At 42.3% G+C, this 16,701-nt stretch overlaps 1 protein-coding gene across 1 annotated transcript in view; it reads right to left on the bottom strand.

Annotated features, from left to right (window-relative positions):
• Positions 1-810: 810 nt before the first annotated feature.
• Positions 811-16,701, bottom strand: part of LOC141026953 (uncharacterized) — a 30,834-nt gene continuing 14,943 nt past the window's right edge. The window contains exons 2-3 of the mRNA XM_073503849.1: positions 1,036-2,048; positions 811-915 (exon numbers count right to left, since the gene is read on the bottom strand). Coding sequence (XP_073359950.1) covers positions 811-915; positions 1,036-2,048 — 1,118 coding nt within the window. The remainder of the gene's footprint in view (positions 916-1,035; positions 2,049-16,701) is intronic.

Genomic DNA, 16,701 nt, shown 5'->3' with positions numbered 1-16,701 from the left:
CATTGAGCATATTCAGTTAACTACAACAGCATGCATTAACTAGCTCATATAGCTCATAGTGCTAGTTTGGTTAAGTTACAAAAAGGGCAATGGTTGCCACTGTTTTGCCATAAAAAAGGCAATTCTTGCCACTTGATGCCACTGTTTGGCATACTTAATAGGCCTGTCATTAAGTTACATCACTCTAGGCCTTTACAAAAAATAGCACTTGCAACAGCCAGCTAATCAGGGAGCAGGTGCATTGAGACCAGGTATTTGCCTAATCCTGTCATCTCCAAACAACAGCCACCATGCCCTCTCACCTGGAACTGGAGCAGCACCTCTTCCTCTGCCTGTAACTGGAGCAGTACGTCTTCCTCTGTCTGCATTTGGAGCAGAACCTCTTCCTCTGCCTGCATTTGGAGTTGAACATCTTCCTTTGCCTGCATTTGGAGCAGCACCTCTTCCACTGCCTGCATTTGGAGTTGTAGCTCTTCCTCTGCCTGCAGCTGGAGCTGCACCTCTTCCTCTGCCTGCATTTGGAGCTGCTCCTCTTCCTGTGCCTGCATTTGGAGCTGCTCCTCTTCCTGTGCCTGCATTTGGAGCTGCACCTCTTCCTATTACTGCATCTGGAGCTGCACCTGTTCCTCTGCCTGCACCAAGAGGTGCATTTCTTTGTCTTTTATTTGCTCTTCCTTCTTCTCTTTGAGCTACTGTGTTTGCCCTTGTCTGCCTACCAATGATCATCTCTGTGGTGACCACTGGCTGAGGTATTGCAGCACCAGCAGCAGCAACAAAGGAAGACTGTTGTGGTAGTGGGCCATATGCCCTTTAAGGAGCTCTTGTACCAATTTCTCTTTGAGCCATGGTGTAAACCATACTTCTTGGTGAACCAATTGGATCCAACAGAGGGTCTACGTTGTTTGGGAAAATGTTCTGCAAAATGTCATTTAAGCACATTAAGTTCTATGTAGTTAAGTGCTTGCAATGTAGTTAAGTTCTACAATGAGACAAGTACAGTACAAAGGCAGTTCAATTCAGTTAACTAGCATATACCTGAAGAAAGGTAGGGTCATCATAGCTTTCATCAACCACCTCTGTCTCATCTTGAATGAGAGTTTCCTGCCATTTGTAGGGCCCCTTTCTGTTGTGATCTGCTCCGCCACAGATTAAGCAGTGCATTGCAACACCTTTTCTGTTCAAAACCCTAACACCATTCTTGATCTTCTCCTCTGGTGCCTTCTTCCTATTTTTCTTGGGCCTTCCCAACTGTTTAGTAAACACTGGTGGATGCACCTTGTACCCATTCTGTTTCTCCCAATGCTTTGGGTCTGCAAGAGGAACAAGAGTGTATCCATATGCCTTGAGATATGTCTGAACTGTATAACAGTCATGAACCATTGTCTCTGGGTTAATCCTCTCCTCCCTGCAACATGCTATACAATGACCACATGGTACTCCAGACAACTGCCATCTTCTACAATCACATGTGTGCAAAGCAAGATCCACTGTGTAACTATTGTTACCAGACTGTACTCTGAACATTTGTTGGCCAACTTCAGATACATGGCAGTTTGCAGCAAACTCTGTGTTCTTATCCAATTTCTTCTGAATCTTTGGGCATATTCTCTGCCCTACCCACTTTTCTATAGCTTCCCTTTGTTTACTCACTAGCCTGTGCATGATCTTGTAGAAGATATATTCAAGCATACTAAGCACTGCCATCTCTCTGCCATCAAGAATGTAGCTGTTAAACACTTCAGAGTTATTGTTCAGCAGGATGTCACATTTGGGAAATTCCCTGAAAAATGCCTTGCACCATGTGTTTGGCTCAAGTCTCTCAGTCCAGTGGAAGGCAGCTGGGCAGTGATCATCCATTTTCTGACAGATCTCTCTCCACTTCACCTTGTTTGGTGATCTTGCAATGGCCCATAGATCTTGCTTCAGTACCTCTCCTTTGTGCTTCTCATTAAAATTTTGGTAAATATGCCTCACACAAAACCTGTGTTCTGCATCTGGCCAAACCTTGTGCACATCATTTATTAACCCTTTCTGCTTGTCAATCATAACTGTGAAAGGAGTTGTGTTTGTAATGTTTAGATCATCTTTTAGAGTGGTCAAAAACCACTCCCATGAACCTTTGCATTCTACTTCCACCCAGCCCATTGCAATGGAGAAAATGCAGTCATTAGGATCAATTCCAACAGCACTAAGGAGCACCCCTTTAAACCTTGTTTTCATATGACAACCATCAATGAAGAGAATAGGCCTGCAACCCTTTAGCCATCCTCTCTTACAAGCATCATATGACCAACACTACTGCAGAATGCTGCAAATGCGACACTACGATCAGAGACCCTTCGAGAAACTGTGTGCGATGCCATAATCGCAAACGGTGCTGTATGAAAACCGTCAAAAAAGTTGAAAACGTTTGCGATGGAGGATGCGATGTGCAATCCAGGGCATACGGTTCAGTCCAATGAACTGTTTGCGATGAGGCAGAACAAAAGAAACGGGCAGCCTGATGAAGGCGTGTGTGATATAGAGCATACGGTTCACTCGGATGAACTGTTTGTGATTAGGCAACACAAAAGAAACGGGCAGCCAGATGAAGGTGTGTGCGATATACAACATACGGTTCACTCGGATGAACTGTTTGTGATTAGGCAACACAAAAGAAATGGTCAGCCAGATCAAGGTGTGTGTGATTGAGGGCATACGCTTAAGAAGGATTAACTGTTTGCGATTAGGCAACAGAACAGAAACGGGTAAGCCAGATCAAAGTGTCTGCGATTAATGGCATACACTTCACATGGATGAACTGTTTGCGATTAGCCACAACAAACTGAAACCGTTAGATAGATCAACGTGTGTGCGCTAGACGGGCACACTCATTCTAATTAAAAGACGTGTGATGACATTGCCTATTGCGGTGCACCCTATGGTGCAAACGCCACGTACGCGGCCGAGAAGGCGTACGTGCCCACGTTACGCCTTCCGGGAATAGTGCCGCACTTATAACCGTCAGTAAATTTTGAGCATGCATCTCGTCACATTCCAAATTGCAAACCTGTTCACACCGATCAAAACCTAAATGGTTTCCCACTTAGGAGCGTATTACTACGCGGTTATAAATACTACTACTCCAAGATGATTGCACATTCCTCCTCAACTCCTCATCCACAAAAAGTCAAAAACAAACAAGTCATTCATCATCGTTCCCTTGCGTCCTCCATGGCCAGCGTGAGTTCTGGGTCGAGAGATTGCCACCAGCTAGAGGCGAGCCTGGAAGCGGGAGCATGAGAGATGTCCCGCCTCGCCGCAATAGCAGCCAACATGTCCTGCCGCACGGCCATAGCAGTAGAGAGGTCCTACCGCGTCACCGAAGCAGCACGGAGGACCCACCGCGCCGTCGATGCAGCAGACTGGTCCGGCCGCGCTGCGGAAGCATAAGAGATGTCCCGCCGCACCGCAAATGCAGCAGAGATGTCCTGCCTTGCCACGGCGGCCTGGGAAAATGCCTCGCGGGCAGGCGAGGACTCTTACAGGCGCATGCGTTCCCTCGTCCATAGGCAGATGGATTAGATCTCCAGGTGGGCGAGGTTGCAGGATGACCTGCAAGCCTCGTTTGAACAGTCTATCGACGTCATCCGGCAACTAAATGAGAGCAATGCGAAGCTCCGGGCCGAGCGCGACCTGCTGAGGGCGAAGATCGTCGGAAGTGCGGAGCAGCAGGAGCAGACCACTGCCTTGTTGAAGAGGACCGGCGTGATCGTCGAGAAACTTATGGACGAGAATAACAAGCTGCGCATCGAGCGCAGAAGGCTGGTGGAGGAATCCATGGATGCTCTCAAGCAGCATCTTGAGGACAAGAAAGAGCTCGTCGCCGCTCGCCGCGAAGACTAGTTCCCGCGGCCTGCAGCAACGCATCAAGAAAGTAGAGATCAGCAAGCCAGATCGTTGTCTTCCTTCTTCTTTTGCCCTTGTGTATTTCGGGCATTGCCGCATGTGGCTTTTTTTATTATGTTTCTAAATATGTAAGACAATTATTATCCACTGTCATCGTACTTATATTCATCATGCTTGCTATAAGTCGCAGTCGATGCTATATAGGTCCGTCGGATCTTACATCAAGATCCGTGCAAAACTTTCTTTTCAGATTTTCATTTTTCTCTCTTAAATCTCAGTCCAGTGAGACATATAGCCACGCCGTAGAACAGGAGCTCGGGCGCCATTAATGGAGACGTTGGGAGGGAGGTGCACGACGGGTAGCGGTCAAAGGGCTCTCCTCCCGATGAGCACGTGCAGGGGTCTGATCGCACGCCTCCCGTACTCAAATGGCTACCCCGCACGACACCTCCTAGCCAATAAAAAAGGGGACGCGTGGCCGCACGTAATTGATAAGTCGAACGCCCACGGTTTCAAAAATACTTGTGTTTCCGATTTGTAACGTGACAGCACTTGTTCCAAAATGACTTTGTTCATTGTTAATGTGTGGGCCTTCGCAAATCGGACAGAAAAATTACCACAGCATGTTGGTGCCATGTCATGAGACCATGCCAAGTTTCATGATTTTCAGGCGTGTTTTGGAATTACAGGAATTAAAAAACCAAGTTTCTCAATCTTTCCGGCCGAGTCACTGCTACCTCTTGAGCACTGCGTTGGTTTTCCCTTGAAGAGGAAATGGTGATGCAGTAAAGCAGCGTAAGTATTTCCCTCAGTTTTTGAGAACCAAGGTATCAATCCAGTAGGAGGCCACGCTCGAGTCCCTCGCACCTACACAAACAAATAAAATCCTCGCAACCAACGTAATAAAGGGGTTGTCAATCCCTTCACGGTCACTTACGAAAGTGAGATGTGATAGATATGATAAGATAATATTTTTGGTATTTTTATGATAAAGATGCAAAGTAAAATAAAAGGCAATAAAAATAGCTAAGTGTTGGAAGATTAATATGATGGAAAATAGACCCTGGGGCCATAGGTTTCACTAGTGGCTTCTCTCGAGAGCATAAGTATTACGGTGGGTAAACAAATTACTTTTGAGCAATTGACAGAATTGAGCATAGTTATGAGAATATCTAGGTATGATCATGTACATAGGCATCACGTCCGCGACAAGTAGACCGACTCCTGCCTGCATCTACTACTATTACTCCACACATCGACCGCTATCCAGCATGCATCTAGAGTATTAAGTTCAAAAGAACAGAGTAATGCTTTAAGTAAGATGACATGATGTAGAGGGATAAACTCATGCAATATGATATAAACCCCATCTTGTTATCCTCGATGGCAACAATACAATACGTGCCTTGCTGCCCCTACTGTCACTGGGAAAGGACACCGCAAGATTGAACCCAAAGCTAAGCACTTCTCCCATTGCAAGAAAGATCAATCTAGTAGGCCAAATCAAACTGATAATTCGAAGAGACTTGCAAAGATAACCAATCATACATAAAAGAATTCAGAGAAGATTCAAATATTGTTCATAGATAAACTTGATCATAAACCCACAATTCATCGGTCTCAACAAACACACCGCAAAAGAAGATTACATCAAATAGATCTCCACAAGAGAGGGGGAGAACATTGTATTGAGATCCAAAGAGAGAGAAGAAGCCATCCAGCTAATAACTATGGACCCGAAGGTCTGAGGTAAACTACTCACACATCATCGGAGAGGCTATGGTGTTGATGTAGAAGCCCTCCATGATCGATGCCCCCTCCGGCGGAGCTCCGGAAAAGGCCCCAAGATGGGATCTCACGGGTACAGAAGGTTGCGGTGGTGGAATTAGGTTTTTGGGTCCGTATCTGGTAGTTTGGGGGTACGTAGGTATATATAGGAGGAAGAAGTGCGTCGGTGGAGCAACGTGGGCCCCATGAGGGTGGAGGGCGCGCCTGTGGGGTAGGCGCGCCCCCCTACCTCGTGCCTTCCTGGTTGCTTTCTTGACGTAGGGTCCAAGTCCTCTGGATCACGTTCGTTCCAAAAATCACGTTCCCGAAGGTTTCATTCCGTTTGGACTCCGTTTAATATTCTTTTTCTGTGAAACTCTGAAATAGGCAAAAAAACAGCAATTCTGGGCTGGGCCTCCGGTTAATAGGTTGGTCCCAAAAATAATATGAAAGTGTATAATAAAGCCCAATAATGTCCAAAACAGAATATAATATAGCATGGAACAATCAAAAATTATAGATACGTTGGAGACGTATCAAGCATCCCCAAGCTTAATTCCTGCTCGTCCTCGAGTAGGTAAATGATAAAAACAGAATTTTTGATGTGGAATGCTACTTAGCATAATTTCAATGTAATTCTTCTTATTGTGGCATGAATGTTCAGATTTAATATGATTCAAGATAAAAGTTTAATGTTGACATAAAAACAATAATACTTCAAGCATGCTAACCAAGCAATTATGTCTTATCAAAATAACATAGCCAAAGCAAGTTATCCCTACAAAATCATATAGTCTGGCTATGCTCCATCTTCCCCACACAAAATATTCATATCATGTACAACCTCGGTTTTAGCCAAGCAATTGGTTCATACTTTTTAACGCGCTTCAGCCTTTTCAATTTTTACGCAATACATGAGCGCAAGCCATGGATATAGCACTATGGTGGAATAAGGTATAATGGCAGGGGTTATGTGGGAAGACAAAAAAAGAGAAAATCTCACATCAACGAGGCTAATCAACGGGCTATGGAGATGCCCATCAATTTATGTCAATGCAAGGAGTAGGGATTGCCATGCAACGGATGCACTAGAGCTATAAGTGTATGAAAGCTCAAACAAAAGAAACTAAGTGGGTGTGCATCCAACTTGCTTGCTCATGAAGACCTCGTGCATTTTGAGGAAGCCCATCATTGGAATATACAAGCCAAGTTCTATAATGAAATTTCCCACTAGTATATGGAAGCGACAAAATGAGAGACTCTCTATCATGAAGATCACGGTGCTACTTTGAAGCACAAGTGTGGTAAAAGGATAGTAACATTGTCCCTTCTCTCTTTTTCTCTCATTTTTTTATTTGGGCCTTTTCTCTTTTTTTTATGGCCTCTTCTTTTTGTAGTCCGGAGTCTCATCCCGACTTGTGGGGGAATCATAGTCTCCATCATCCTTTCCTCACTTGGGACAATGCTCTAATAATGATGATCATCACACTTTTATTTACTTACAACTCATGAATTACAACTCAATACTTAGAAAAAAATATGACTCTATTTGAATGCCTCCGGCGGTGTACCGGGATATGCAATGAATCAAGAGTGATATGTATGAAAGAATTATGAATGGTGGCTTTGCCACAAATACAATGTCAACTACATGATCATGCAAGGCAATATGACAATGATGGAGCGTGCCATGATAAATGAAACGATGGAAAGTTGCATGGCAATATATCTCGGAATGGCTATGGAAGAAATGCCATAATAGGTAGGTATGGTGGCTGTTTTGAGGAAGATATAAGGAGGTTTATGTGTGATAGAGCGTATCATATCACGGGGTTTGGATGCACCGGCGAAGTTTGCACCAACTCTCAAGGTGAGAAAGGGCAATGCATGGTACCGAAGAGGCTAGAAAATTGCGGAAAGGTAAGTGTGCGTATAATCCATGGACTCACATTAGTCATAAAGAACTCATATACTTATTGCAAAAATTTATTAGCCCTCGAAGCAAAGTACTACTACGCATGCTCCTAGGGGAAGGGTTGGTTGGAGTTAACCATCGCGCGATCCCGACCGCCACACAAAGGATGACAATCCATAAATACCTCATGCTCCGACTTCGTTACATAACGGTTCACCATACGTGCATGCTACAGGAATCACAAACTCCAACACAAGTATTTTTCAATTCCACAATTACTCAACAAGCATAACTATGATATTACCACCTTTATATCTCAAAACAATTATCTAGTATCAAATTTCTCATGATATTATAATTAAAGCAAATTGCCATGCTGCTTTAAGACTCTCAAAATAATATAAGTGAAGCATGAGAGATCAATAGTTTCTATAAAACAAATCCACCTCCGTGCTCTAAAAGATATAAGTGAAGCACTAGAGCAAAACTATATAGCTCAAAAAATATAAATGAAGCACATAGAGTATTCTAATAATTTCCGAATCATGTGTGTCTCTCTCAAAAGGTGTGTAAAGCAAGGATGATTGTGGTAAACTAAAAAACTCAAATAATACAAGACGCTCCAAGCAAAACACATATCATGTGGTGAATAAAAATATAGCTCCAAGTAAAGTTACCGATGGAAGTAGACGAAAGAGGGGATGCCTTCCGGGGCATCCCCAAGCTTTGGCTTTTAGGTGTCCTTAGATTATCTTGGGGTGCCATGGGCATCCCCAAGCTTAGGCTCTTGCCACTCCTTGTTCCATAATCCATAAAATCTGTCACCCAAAACTTGAAAACTTCACAACACAAAACTTAACAGAAAATCTCGTGAGCTCCGTTTGTGAAATAAAACAAAACACCACTTCAAGGTACTGTAATGAACTCATTCTTTATTTATATTGGTGTTAAACCTACTGTATTCCAACTTCTCTATGGTTTATAAACTATTTTATTAGCCACTTCAAGGTACAGAAGGTTGCAGCGGTGGAATTAGGTTTTTGGCTCCGTATCTGGTAGTTTGGGGGTACGTAGGTATATATAGGAGGAAGAGGTACGTCGATGGAGCAACATGGGCCCCATGAGAGTGGAGGGCGCGCCTAAGGGGGTAGGCGCGCCCCCTACCTCGTGCCTTCTTGGTTGCTTTCTTGACGTAGGGTCCAAGTCCTCTGGATCACGTTCGTTCCAAAAATCACGTTCCCGAAGGTTTCATTCCATTTGGACTCCGTTTAATATTCTTTTTCTGCGAAACTCTGAAATAGGCAAAAAACAGCAATTCTGGGCTGGGCCTCCGGTTAATAGGTTAGTCCCAAAAATAATATAAAAGTGTATAATAAAGCCCAATAATGTCCAAAACAGAATATAATATAGCATGGAACAATAAAAAATTATAGATACGTTGGAGACGTATCAGTCACGACGCCCAGATGTTTGAATTTCACTCCCATCTCTTGCATGGGACCTAGAAATTCACCCAAGGACACACATGTGATTTTTCAAACAACTTTGGTGCACTGGAGCATGTGCTTGTAGTTCAAATTTGAATTATGCACATTAAATGCCCAGAAACTCAATTAATGTATAAAAAAGGCGAAACGAGCCCGGAATAATTCCAAAATTTAGCACGGTACTTATATTTGGTCTAATCTGGCTGTGTAAAAAAATTAAGGCGGGAGAAGGCAGTGTACGTATGTCGTTTCGCACATGGAGGTGGCACGTTCCCTCATGGAACCACGAGCCTTCTTGAGGGAAGCTCCGGTTTGCAAGAAGCTTACACCAAAGCTTGTCCCAATTCGGCCAAAAATATTACCGCAGCATGTTGGTGCCATGTCATGACACCATGCCAAGTTTCATGATTTTCAGGCGTGTTTTGGAATTACAGGAATTAAAAAACCAAGTTTCTCAATCTTTCCGGCTGAGCCACGACGCCCAAATGTTTGAATTTCACTCCCGTCTCTTGCATGGGACCTAGAAATTCACCCATGGACACACATGTGATTTTTCAAAAAACTTTGATGCACTGGAGCCTGTGCTTGTAGTTCCAATTTGAATTATGCACATTAAATGCCCAGAAACTCAATTAATGTATAAAAAGGGCGAAACAAGCCCGAAATAATTCCAAAATTTAGCACGGTACTTCTATTTGGTCTAATCTGGATGTGCAAAAAATTAAGGCGGGAGAAGGCAGTGTATGTATGTCGTTTCGCACACGGAGGTGACACGTTCCCTCTCGGAACCACGAGCCTTCTTGAGGGAAGCTCCGGTTTGCAAGAAGCTTACACCAAAGCTTGTCCCAGTTCGGCCAAAAACATTGCCGCAGCATGTTCGTGCCATGTCATGAGACCATGCCAAGTTTCATGATTTTCAGGCGTGTTTTGGAATTACAGGAACTAAAAAACCAAGTTTCTCAATCTTTCCGGCCGAGCCACGACGCCTAGATGTTTGAATTTCACTCCCATCTCTTGCATGGGTCCTAGAAATTCACCCAAGGACACACATGTGATTTTTCAAACAACTATGGTGCACTGGAGCACGTGCTTGTAGTTCAAATTTGAATTATGCACATTAAATGCCCAGAAACTCAATTAATGTATAAAAAAGGCCAAACGAACACTGAATAATTCCAAAATTTAGCACGATACTTCTATTTGGTCTAATCTGCATGTGTAAAAAAATTAAGGCGGGAGAAGGTAGTGTACGTATGTCGTTTCGCACACGGAGGTGACACGTTCCCTCTCGGAACCAGGGGCCTTCTTGAGGGAAGCTCCGGTTTGCAAGAAGCTTACACCAAAGCTTGTCCCAATTCGGCCAAAGAATTTACTGCAGCATGTTGGTGCCATGTCATGACACCATGCCAAGTTTCATGATTTTCAGCCGTGTTTTGGATTTACAGTAATTAAAAAACCAAGTTTCTCAATCATTCCGGCTGAGCCACGACACCCAGATGTTTGAATTTTATTCTCATTTCTTGCATGGGACCTATAAATTCACCCAAAGACACACATGTGATTTTTAAGAAAACTTTGGTGCATTGGAGCATGTGCTTGTAGTTCAAATTTGAATTATGCACATTAAATGCCCAGAAACTCAATTAATGGATAAAAATGCCAAACGAACCAGGAATAATTCCAAATTTAAACACGACACTCATGTATTAGTTGCATGTTCACTGTACGTAAATGTTCTAGCAATTCAAACACCATCCTTTCCCTCTGTAACACCATTTTGTCTTTCAAAACATAATGAAAAAATCAGGTCTACCACAAACAGTTTACTAGAAAGAATCGTGTGAGATGCGATATAAAATATCTTGGCGCACCATCTTGTCTGGCTTACGTAGGAAGCTTCGTCGTCTACAGTCCACCGCCCCCGCTTGAACCACACTTGCGCGCCAGTTTCTCGCGGCACTGATATGTCTCCGTCGTATCTATATTTTTTGATTGTTCCATGCCAATATTATACAACTTTCATATACTTTTGGCAACTTTTTATACTATTTTTGGGACTAACATATTGATCCAGTGCCCAGTGCGAGTTCCTGTTTGTTGCATGTTTTATGTTTCACAGAAAACCCATATCAAATGGAGTCCAAACGGGATAAAAATGGACGGAGAATATTTTTGGAATATTTCTGAAATATGGGAAGAAGAATCAACGCGAGACGGTGCCCGAGGGGGCCACGAGGCAAGGGGGCGCGCCTGCCCCCCTGGGGGCGCCCCTGACCCTCGTGGGCCCCCCATAAGGCGGTTGCTGCTCTTCTTTGGACGCAAGAAAGCTAATTTTCGGGAAAAAATCTTGGCGAAGGTTTCAATCCAATCGGAGTTACGGATCTCCGGATATATAAGAAATGGTGAAAGGGCAGAACGCAGAAACAGAGAGGGACAGAGTGACAGATCCAATCTCGGAGGGGCTCTCGCCCCTCCCATGCCATGGAGACCAAGGACCAGAGGGGAAACCCTTCTCCCATCTAGGGAGGAGGTCAAGCAAGAAGAAGAAGGAGGGGGGCTCTCTCCCCCTCGCTTCCGGTGGCAACGGAGTGCCACCGGGGGCCATCATCATCACCGCAATCTTCACCAACAACTTCACCGCCATCATCACCAACTCTTCCCCCCTCTATGCAGCGGTGTAACCCCTCTTTTACCCGCTGTAATCTCTACTTAAACATGGTGCTCAATGCTATATATTATTTCCCAATGATGTATGGCTATCCTATGATGTTTGAGTAGATCCGTTTTGTCCTATGGGTTAATTGATGATCGTGATTGGTTTGAGTTGCATGTTTTATTATTGGTGCTGTCCTATGGTGCTCTCCGTGTCATGCAAGCGTGAGGGAGTCCCGCTGTAGGGTTTGCAATATGTTCATGATTTGCTTATGGTGGGTGGCGTGAGTGAAAGAAGCATATACCCGAGTAAGTAGGTTGTTTGCATATGGGAATAAAGAGGACTTGATACTTTAATGCTATGGTTAGGTTTTACCTTAATGATCTTTAGTAGTTGCGGATGCTTGCTAGAGTTCCGATCATAAGTGCATATGATCCAAGTAGAGAAAGTATGTTAGCTTATGCCTCTCCCTCAAATAAAATTGCAATAGTGATTACCGGTCTAGTTATCGATTGCCTAGGGACAAATAACTTTCTCGTGACAAAAAGCTCTCTACTAAAACTAACTTAGTTGTGTCTTCTTCTAAACAGCCCCTACTTTTTATTTACGCGCTCTTTATTATCTTGCAAACCTATCCAAAAACACCTACAAAGTACTTCTAGTTTCATACTTGTTCTAGGTAAAGCGAACATTAAGCGTGCGTAGAGTTGTATCGGTGGTCGATAGAACTTGAGGGAATATTTGTTCTACCTTTAGCTCCTCGTTGGGTTCGACACTCTTACTTATCGAAAGAGGCTACATTTGATCCCCTATACTTGTGGGTTATCAAGACCTTTTTCTGGCGCCGTTGCCGGGGAGTTATAGCGTGGGGTGATATTCTCGTGTGTGCTTGTTTACTTTCTCACTAAGTAATTTTTATTTGCTGTTCTTAGTTGTTCTCTATCTTTAGTTATGGATATGGAACATGAAATACCAAAAAAATTAGGTTTACTTGCTACTCATGGAGATGGGGAACCTCCTAAAACCCTCGATGCTCATTATGTGAAAGATATTATGTACTACTTTGATAATCCCGAGAAAACCCCATTCAATTTTGTAATGGGAGACACGTTGGATCAACGTGAATACTTTAGGGATTATCGCTTGACTCAAAAAGGGAAACTATTATGGGATCAAATTTATATGTTGAAGTGGTATGCTAGGCAACTATGCTTGAGATATGATTATACTTGTTGCTCTAGGATGAAGGCTCCACACCTTCCCTTTTCATGCAAATTTAATGATAATAAAACCTTGGCTTCTTATGCTAGAGGTGTATATGATTACTATGATGTGGAACAAATAGAAGAATTTGTTGCTTTTAAGGGTGCATGTGAAATTGAATCTTTGTTTAAAGAATTTGAAGATTTTGATGATTCAGTTTATAGACCTGAAAATTTAGCTATCCTTAAATATTTCTATGAGAATTATGAATACAATGCCGATATTGATGCGTTTATTGAGAAAGTCTTCGCTGTCCAAGAAGAGACTAATATTTTGCAGGAGTCTATGGAAGAAGAAATCAATGACATTGTGAGCTCATTGGTTGAAAAAGATGAGGAGGAGAGCGAAGAACAAAAGGAGGAAGAGCAGATTGATCACCCGTGCCCACCTTCTAATGAGAGTAACTCTTCAACTCATACATTGTTTAATTTCCCTTCGTGCTTACCGAAGGATGATTGTTATGATGACTGTTATGATCCCGTTGATTCTCTTGAAATATCCCTTTTTGATGATGCTTGCTATGCTTGTGTCCAAGATGCCAATATGAATTATGCTCATGGAGATGAACTTGCTATAGTTCCTTATGTTAAACATGAAATTGTTGCTGTTGCACCCACACATGATAGTCCTATTATCTTTTTGAATTCTCCCGACTACACTATATCGGAGAAGTTTGCCCTTATTAAGGATTATATTGATGGGTTGCGTTTTACTACTACACATGATGATTTTGATAGATATAATATGCATGTGCTTGCTGCTCCTACTTGCAATTATTATGAGAGAGGAACTATATCTCCACCTCTCTATGTTTCCAACATGATAAAATTGCAAGAAACTGTTTATACTATGCATTGGCCTTTACCATGTGTGCATGCATTATTCTTTTATGACATGCCGATGCATAGAAAGAGAGTTAGACTTCGTCATTGCTTGATATATGTTGCTTTGTGCTCACTACTAAATGCCAAATCATTGCTAATTAAAATTGGCTTTGATATACCTTGGGATCCGGGTGGATTCACTACTTGAGCACTATATGCCTAGCTTAATGGCTTTAAAGAAAGCGCTGCCAGGGAGACAACCCAGAAGTTTTAGAGAGTCATTTATTTCTATTGTGTGCTTTTATAAAGTTTTAAAACAAAAAAAATAAAGAGGGGAACCCAAAACTTTTTCAAAAAGGAAAGTGAAAGTGAGAGAGACAAGCATGGTTGAAGTGGGGGAGCACCTTGAACTTTGTTCATGCTCACGGAAACTTTGTGAATCTTGATTACAGAAACTTTTCAACAAAAATAATTATCCCCTTGTACAATTCCATTGTATTATAAAAATAATGTGCCAAGGTTTGCCTTTGGGATGTTTACAATGCTTGTTGGTTTGTGCGGTGCAGGACGAAGCTTTGGCTGTAGTGCGCAATTTTACATTTTCTACTGGAACATCAAATGGTTCTGAAACTTCTTGCACTGTCTTTCTATACAAATTTTTTATTTTTCCTAATTTTTGCAGAATTTTTTAAGTGTCAGAAGTATGGTTAATGTTCAGATTGTTACAGACTGTTCTGTTTTAGACAGATTCTGTTTTTGATGCATAGTTTGCTTGTTTTGATGAAACTATCAATTCCTATCAGTGGATTAAGCCATGGAAAAGTTATATTACAGTAGATATAATGCAAAACAAAATATGAATTGGTTTACAACAGTACTTAGAGTAGTGATTTGCTTTATTATACTAACGGATCTTACCGAGTTTTCTGTTGAAGTTTTGTGTGGATGAAGTGTTCGATGATCGAGAAGGTCTCGATATGAGGATAAGGAGGAGAGGCAAGAGCTCAAGCTTGGGGATGCCCAAGGCACCCCAAGTAAATATTCAAGGAGACTCAAGCGTCTAAGCTTGGGGATGCCCCGGAAGGCATCCCATCTTTCTTCAACAAGTATCGGTATGTTTTCTGATTCGTTTCGTTCATGCGATATGTGCAAATCTTGGAGCGTCTTTTGCATTTAGTTTACATTTTTTTATGCACCATCCTGGTATGAGATAGTCCATGGTTGATTTATAGAATGCTCATTGCACTTCACTTAAATCTTTTGAGTATGGCTTTATAGAATGCTTCATGTGCTTCACTTATATCATTTGAAGTTTGGATTGCATGTTTCTCTTCACATAGAAAACTGCCATTTGTAAAATGCTATTTTGCTTCACTTATATTTGTTAGAGAGTGGGCATATCTTTTGTAGAAAGAATTAAACTCTCTTGCTTCACTTATATCTATTTAGAGAGTTGACAGGAATTGGTCATTCACATGGTTAGTCATAAAATCCTACATAAAACTTGTAGATCACTGAATATGATATGTTTGATTCCTTGCAATAGTTTTGCGATATAAAGATGGTGATATTAGAGTCATGCTAGTGGGTAGTTGTGGATTGTAGAAATACTTGTGTTGAAGTTTGTGATTCCCGTAGCATGCACGTATGGTGAACCGTTATGTGATGAAGTCGGAGCATGATTTATTTATTGATTGTCTTCCTTATGAGTGGCGGTCGGGGACGAGCGATGGTCTTTTCCTACCAATGTATCCCCCTAGGAGCATGCGCGTAGTACTTTGTTTCAATGACTAATAGATTTTTGCAATAAGTATGTGAGTTCTTTATGACTAATGTTGAGTCCATGGATTATACACACTCTCACCCTTCCATCATTGCTAGCCTCTTCGGTACCGTGCATTTCCCTTTCTCACCTCGAGAGTTGGTGCAAACTTCGCCGGTGCATCCAAACCCCGTGATACGATACACTCTATCACACATAAGCTTCCTTATATCTTCCTCAAAACAGCCACCATACCTACCTATTATGGCATTTCCATAGCCATTCCGAGATATATTGCCATGCAACTTCCATCATCATCATATACATGACTTGAGCATTCATTGTCATATTGCTTTGCATGATCGTAAGACAGCTAGCATGATATTTTCATGGCTTGTCCGTTTTTTGATATCTTTGCTACGCCAGATCATTGCACATCCTCGTACACTGCCAGAGGCATTCATATAGAGTCATATCTTTGTTCTAGATATCGAGTTGTAATATTGAGTTGTAAGTAAATAAAAGTGTGATGATCATCATTATTAGAGCATTGCCCCAGTGAGGAAAGGATGATGGAGACTATGATTCCCCCACAAGTCGGGATGAGACTCCGGACTTTATAGAAAATAAAAGAGGCCAAAGAAGCCCAAATAAAAAAATGAGGCCAAAGAAGCCCACTAAAAAAATGAGAGAAAAGAGAGAGAAGGGGCAATGTTACTATCCTTTTACCACACTTGTGCTTCAGAGTAGCACCATGTTCTTCATATAGAGAGTCTCTTGAGTTATCACTTTCATATACTAGTGGGAATTTTCATTATAGAACTTGGCTTGTATATTCCGATGATGGGCTTCCGCAAATGCCCGAGGTCTTCATGAGCAAGCAAGTTGGATGCACACCCACTTAGTTTCCAGTTTGAGCTTTCATACACTTATAGCTCCTAGTGCATCCGTTGCATGGCAATCCCTACTCCTCACATTCACACCAATTGATGGGCATCTCCATAGCCCATTGATTAGCCGCGTCGGTGTGGGACTTTCTTCTTTTTTGTCTTCACCACACAACCTCCACCATCATATTCTATTCCACCTATAGTGCTATATCCATGGCTCACGCTCATGTATTGCGTGAAAGTTGAAAAGGT

This window comes from Aegilops tauschii, chromosome 7 (assembly GCF_002575655.3).
Source record: "Aegilops tauschii subsp. strangulata cultivar AL8/78 chromosome 7, Aet v6.0, whole genome shotgun sequence".
Lineage (NCBI taxonomy): Eukaryota > Viridiplantae > Streptophyta > Magnoliopsida > Poales > Poaceae > Aegilops > Aegilops tauschii.
The sequence above is the reverse complement of the archived record's forward strand: the minus strand, read 5'-3'. Positions and strand labels throughout refer to the sequence as shown.